At 45.8% G+C, this 6,668-nt stretch overlaps 1 protein-coding gene across 1 annotated transcript; it reads right to left on the bottom strand.

Annotated features, from left to right (window-relative positions):
• Positions 1-3,045: 3,045 nt before the first annotated feature.
• Positions 3,046-4,110, bottom strand: LOC125523712. Its single transcript, XM_048688777.1, has 2 exons — positions 3,575-4,110; positions 3,046-3,491 (listed from the first exon to the last, which is right to left on the bottom strand). The coding sequence occupies exons 1-2, from the start codon at positions 3,862-3,864 to the stop codon at positions 3,434-3,436; spliced, it is 348 nt and encodes a 115-aa protein (XP_048544734.1). The 5' UTR covers positions 3,865-4,110; the 3' UTR covers positions 3,046-3,433.
• Positions 4,111-6,668: the final 2,558 nt, after the last annotated feature.

Below are 6,668 nucleotides of genomic sequence, written 5' to 3'. Positions count from 1 at the left end.
TATCACCATATTATCTTGTTTATCTTAATGCATCTATATACTTGGTAAAGGGTGGAAGGCTCGGCCTTTTGCCTAGTATTTTGTTCCACTATTGCCGCCCTAGTTTCCGTCATATCGGTGTTATGTTCCCAGATTTTGCGTTCCTTACGCGGTTGGATTATAATGGGAACCCCTTGACAGTTCGCCTTGAATAAAACTCCTCCAGCAATGCCCAACCTTGGTTTTACCATATGCCACCTAGCCTCTTTTTCCCTTGGGTTTCCGGAGCCCAAGGGTCATCTTTATTTAAACTCCCCTGGGCCAGCGCTCCTCTGAGTGTTGGTCCGACCGAGTAGACTGCGGGGCCACCTCAGGGCAACTTGAGGGTTGGTTTTACTCGTAGGATGTCTCATCTGAGTGTGCCCTGAGAACGAGATATGTGCAGCTCCTATCGGGATTTGTCGGCACATTCGGGCGGTGTTGCTGGACTTATTTTACCATTGTCGAGGATGTCTTGTAACAGGGATGCCGAGTCTGATCGGAATGTCTCAGGAGAAGGAATATCCTTTGTTGACCGTGAGAGCTTGTGATGGGCTAAGTTGGGACTCCCCTGCGGGGATTTGAACTTTCGAAAGCCGTGCCCGCGGTTATGGGCAGATGGGAATTTGTTAATGTCCAGTTGTAGATAACTTGAAACTTAACTTAATTAAAAGGAATCAACCGCGTGTGCAACCATGATGGTCTCTTCTCGGCGGAGTCCGAGAAGTGAACATGGTGTTGGAGTAATGCTTGACGTAGGTTGTTCTAGGATCACTTCTTGATCATAGTTGTTCGACCGTGCTTTTGCCTTCTCTTCTCGCTCTCTTGCGAATAGGTTACCACCATATATGCTAGTCGCTTGCTACAGCTCAACATATTACCTTGCCTTTACCTAAAAGCTTAAATAGTCTTGATCGCGAGGGTGCGAGATTGCTGAGTCCCCGTGACTCACAGATTACTTCCAAACCAGATGCAGGGGCCGATGATACCGTTCCAGACGATGCGCTTGAGCTCAAGTGGGAGTTCGATGAAGACTCTCGCCGTTACTACGTGTCTTTCCCAGATGATCAGTAGTGGTGCCCAGTTGGGGCGATCGGGGACCGTGTCGCATGTGGGGGTTGATCTTTAATTTGGTACCGTAGTCGGACCATGAGTGTATTGGATGATTGTAATGTTATTCATGTATTTGTGTGACGTGGCGAGTGTAAGCCAACTATGTACTTTTTCCCCTTTTATCTATTTACATGGGTTGTTGTGAAGATTACCTTACTTGCGACATTGCTTTCAATGCGGTTATGCCTCTAAGTCGTGCTTCGACACGTAGGAGATATAGCCGCGTCGAGGGCGTTACATGAGCATATAGTAAAGCTTGTTGGCTATGCTGACAGACTGACTTCTCTGGAATTTGGAATTCCTCCAACACTTGGTATAGATATTGTGCTTGCTTTACTCCCCCCATCTTACGATGGCTTTATCATGAATTACAGCATGAATGGGACAGAGAAAAGTGCAAACGAGTTGTTTGCTATGCTCAAAACTACGGAAGCTGGAATGCAGAAGAACAAAACAGTGTTGATGGGCAAAAAGACCACTAGTTTCAATAAGAAGGGCAACTCCAAGAAGAAGAAATCTACTGAAGCCGATAAGACCGAGTCTCGGAAGAAGAACAAGGGTGGAGCCTCTAAAGAGACTGAATGTTTGTACTGCAAGCAGAAAGGACACTGGAAACGTAACCGCAAGAAGTATTTGGTGGATAAAAAGAACGGTTCTTCAGGTAAAGGTATAATCGTTATACAAAGTTAATGTTATTCTATTTGTAAAATTTATGTATGTCATGAGTATTTGATAGTGATCGGTTGTTGTCGTTTTGCAAACCGATATAGGGACTACAGAGAGCTCACAAGGAGAGGAGAAATGAAGTCATGATACAAGTTGGGAATGATGATGGGATCGCGGCTCGAAGACCGTTGAAGTCATCGCTTTGCTGAAAGATCTACTCAATTGGTGAGATGATTGCTTGTCTTGATCCAAAGAACTCATTTGCTAAATTTGATGAAGACAAACTTGTTCAACTTGCTGAGATGTATGTTGATGACTTCTCCACATATGAGATTTCTTTTGTCCTTGGAAACCAACTTGAAAACTTCATTGTTGATGAGAGCTGATTCAAGTTTTGTTAGTTGTAATGACCTTGGTAGTCTTGCAGTGAAGATGGTTCAGACTGATAGACACATGGTCTTTCCTTTGGTATGTCGTCTTATTGAGTTGGCATTGATTTTGCCTGTTCCAAGCGCATCAGTGGAAAGAGCTTTCTCAGCTATGAGTATTATCAAGACCGAGTTAAGGAATAAGATGGGTGATGATTGGTTGAATTATTTCATGGTTGCAATATTGAGCGAGAAATATTTGCACAGGTTGATGATGATGCTATTATATATCGCTTTCAATCCTATAGATCTCGTAAAGGAATTTTGCCTCGTCGTAGTAGTAAGTTTTCAACTTTGTACAATGTTAATTGTTTCACTTGATGTTTATGTCTTCTTTTATGAAATTTTGCTTTTGATTTCTATAAGGTGTTGGCTCTTCTTTCACCGTTGATCAAGTTATGGAAGACACTTATGAAGCAAGCCATTGATTTGGTACTCTTTTTACTGCACGTACTCTTCGTAGTTTTTGTCATTTGTTTATCTGTTTTGTTGTATCTTTAAACATTGAGTTTTCTAAATTTTGGGTGCAATTGAACCATATTTGAGATATTCTTTTGTGATAGCTATAGCCTGATGGACGTTAAATTTTTCCCTCGTGATGACAAAAAAATTGGACCCGGAGCTTGCTCCAATCCTAGATCGATCAGTGCACCACGCCACCATGGTCCTAAGGCCACAAGACAGTGCAGATTGGTTGCGACACCGGCAGGAGGCAAGAAAACCATAGTCGCGCTGGAGTCCGCTTGTGGGGAGGAGGAAAACCTTTCGGCTTGACGAGTGTAGGGATTCGCCCACAGATTGATTTATATACATGTTTCCGTAAGATGTACTGTATACTTTGATTTATACTATAAACTATAGTAATTTTATTACAGATATATGTACATGACATTTACACCATGAGTTCGACATAGGATTTACAAGGTCATGCATGCATGGTACGTGATGCATGTACAGTGCAGGGCAACCGTACCCTGCCGAGATACACACACATCACAATTACGTACACGCGGCACGCACTGACGCGCATATAGGCTAGTAGGAGTAGTTGATTAATTAATTAATCCAGCTCGCCATCACGGGAGCCGGTTTATTCCCTGTACAGATCCTTAGTCCTGCAATACGTAGACAGTAATAGCAATCTGTATATAGACTTCCGATTCTGCTGCTTGGTTTTCGTGGTCGTCATCGCCGGTCCACCGCCGTCATCAGAACAGGAACGCCGTCGGCGCGAACGCCGGCATCGACGACGCCGTCTCGATGTGCCTGCGCACGTTCACACCCATGTAATCAGTTAACTTCGATTATTTGCACCACAAAGATCTACTAGTAGAAAGAGAGACGCGTACCTGTATTCGTCGCTGTGCGCGCGGGGCAGGACCCTGGAGGCCACCCTGCCGGGCCTGGCCGGGACGACGCGCCCACCCGCTGCGGCCTTGCTCACGTCCACCGCGACACCCTCATAGATGTCCCCAAGCGCCGGCCTCCACTGCGGCGAGCCGCCCAGCGACCTGGCCCTCCTCCGCCTCCTCCTCGCCGCCGCGCCGGTGGTCGTGGCAGCAGCCTGCTGATCCGCAGGCGGCGCGTCGTCGATGGGTCCAGCACGGCAGCCGCAGGGCACGAACGACAAGAGCCTCATCAGCTTCCTGCGCACCCTCCCCTCTATCTTGGCCCCTCCCGACCCTTCTCTCTAGATCTCCCCTCCCCTGTCTCTAATCTCTCCCCTGATACACAGCTAACAATTCTCTCTGTACAATCTACTCTACACTCTCCGGCGACGAAATCCCCGGCCGGCCGTCGCCCGTGTATTCACGGGAATGCCACTGCGTACGAGTGGCCTCAGCTCGCTAGCTGACCACCACTCGGCTAACGGGGAGAGCGTACCTGCACTGTCACGTATTGGGGCTGCTTTATAGGGTTCGCGGAGGGTGGCAAATGTCCGAAACACCCCCGCTCCGCAGTGGGGTGGCCAAGGGTAGTCTCGGGAACGTGGAAATTGCCATTTTTCGGTGCCATGCAGTAGAGGGAGTTTCGGTGGAAACAAAAATAATACTATCGCAAAAGTTCAGTCGACGTCGATGTGTAGGTACCGATCGCGTCGTGCGTATGCAGGTGGCCCGGCCAAGTGGATGTGGCGGTGGGCCCGGGCATGCGCGTGCCTGATGGAGCCGTATTCCGTCTACGTGCATACGTATCTGATGGAGAGAATACGTACGGCGACCGTGCTCTGGAAGAGTGTACGGTGGGCCTGGGTTAACAGAAAAATGCTTTACCGGTGGAGTAGCAGAATGAACACTTTTTTTTTAGGGGATAAACCAAGTAGCAGAATGAACTGTGTGAGTGATATGCGAGACTCCATCAGGTTTGAGCCCAACTAGCCCAATTATAAGTTTGTTGCCAATTTGTTGGTAGATTGTTTGCTTCATAAGCATTCTGCCTCTTAAAATTTTGGCAAAATGGATAGAACTCCGTGTGGTTCGTAACCGACTTGACGGATCACGGAATTACATCAGTGAACATGGGTCCATAGTAGAACACGCACTTGAATGAACAGTAAAAATCTAAAAAATAGCAAAACATCAAACGTTTCTGAATTTATTTTTCACAAACAGTGGTCGAGTGTTCTACTTATATATGAATACACGTGATGAAATGACATTCTTAGTGTTTCGGGCGGAAAACAATATCGTCTCCACCAAACTACCTAAAAATTGCTTTTTGGGACACCAATTTTCTCTTCTTTGTTCAAAATACCACTCATGTCATTTCTTCGTGAAATTTCACACATGAGTAGAACACTCGAGTACATTTGTTAAAAAATCAATATGTTTGATTTTTATTTTTATTTTTGCTATTTCACCCATTTCAATGTTTATCTAGGTGCATGTTCACCCATGAGCCAAAAAATTATTCTGCCAACTGTGTTGGTAAACTATTTCAAAAGACACCAACTGGAAATGTTCTTTCTTCTCTAAACCCTAGATAGCATTTGGGGGCCGCGGGGGGGGGGGGGGGGGGGGGGGGGGGGGGGGGGGCGATATTGCACCGCCACCCCTCCTCCACTGGTAGCTCGTCACCTCTCACCTCTTCTACCAACTTAGTCTGGATGGGAGTGGGTGGAGGCCTCGGTCTACCAGATGGAGCTCTACTCCCCACGCTTTGAGGCTTTTCATAGGGTTCCGCAATGCGCTTCGCTTGTGGTGGTGATGTCGGCGATCTGGTAAATAAAGTATCCTTGAGCCTCCACATCTGGACGATGTCGGGTAGATAGCTCGTTGGTGCAGATTCCTACGGTCCTCTATGGGTGGCTTCCCTTTGTAGTTTGGCCCTCTGTCCTACTCCCTCTAACCAGGGACGAAGCTTGGGCATAATTCAAGAGGGGGCCATTACTTAAAGGGGAGAAAAATAATAGGAAAGGATGGGCTAATCTCTAGTTTAAACACTAGTTAGGCCTAATATATAACCAATTCTTCAATGGATGCAAAAATTAAGGGGGGGCATGGCCCCTGTTGGTCTCCATGAAGCTCCGCCATTGCCTCTAACATTGGTACAACCTCCTGCTTTGTCATGAGGTATGTGAACTCTTTTGAAGGTTGTGATCTTGGATCCTTCGGTGTTCATGGCACTAGCCCAACATGAGAGTCGACTTGATGAATTCTCGTCCGCTATCAACAACGATTGGTTTGCTCCGGCGATGCAAAGGCATAACTGGCGACGCACCATTGGCCCATTCGGCACAAAGAAGGCGATGTGGCCCAAGAGCCTCGATGTATTTTCTTACTATAGGGTGTTTATACTGTTGGTTTCATTAATAGATTTGAAGCCATTTTGCCAAATAAAAAGTTGGTAAGCTATTTCGATTGGCTAGTGCTTGCCATTTGATTCCAATTCATTTTCCAACAAGCTCATTGAAAAATGGGACCAAGTGTAAAAAATGTATTTATGTTTTGGCGTAATATTCTCATATTTGATCATTATACTAGATATTGGTTTGATTTTTGTGCCAACACGATTTATAAATCACAGGCCAAAATCAGGGAAATCAAGGGGCGTTCCTTGGATGTGACCACGAGTATATGTGAGAAATGATCAAGGGAGTTGTATTTGCGAGAGAATTAGGGGTTCCTACTATAATGCATGAATACTTAGCCGGAATATTCACCTCACATATGTTTAAACACATTAACTACATTTAGGAGATGTATTATTTAGAAGTAATCTTCTATTTTATCAAAGTTAACCCGTGATCCATCGTATCTAAGTTATTTCTATCCAAACCACTGTCATCATATTTGCAAAGATATCCCGATATTTTATCAGAATGAACCCAAAGGTCCATCGTATCTAGGTACCACCAATGATGGTCGTTGGTTGTTGTCATCTCACCTTACACATCAGATTTGCCCCCCCCCCTCCCTCCCTCTCTCTGCTTCTGACCTCGGG

This window comes from Triticum urartu, chromosome 7 (genome assembly GCF_003073215.2).
Source record: "Triticum urartu cultivar G1812 chromosome 7, Tu2.1, whole genome shotgun sequence".
Classification (NCBI taxonomy): domain Eukaryota; kingdom Viridiplantae; phylum Streptophyta; class Magnoliopsida; order Poales; family Poaceae; genus Triticum; species Triticum urartu.
The sequence above is the reverse complement of the archived record's forward strand: the minus strand, read 5'-3'. Positions and strand labels throughout refer to the sequence as shown.

What these genes read in the sequence shown, in the direction of transcription:
- LOC125523712 (XM_048688777.1), bottom strand. Translation starts at nt 3,864, where the DNA reads ATGAGGCTCTTGTCGTTCGTGCCCTGCGGCTGCCGTGCTGGACCCATC. An exon ending in GCGCACAGCGACGAATACAG is followed by an intron (nt 3,492 to 3,574) that starts GTACGCGTCTCT and finishes GAACGTGCGCAG; the next exon opens with GCACATCGAGACGGCGTCGT.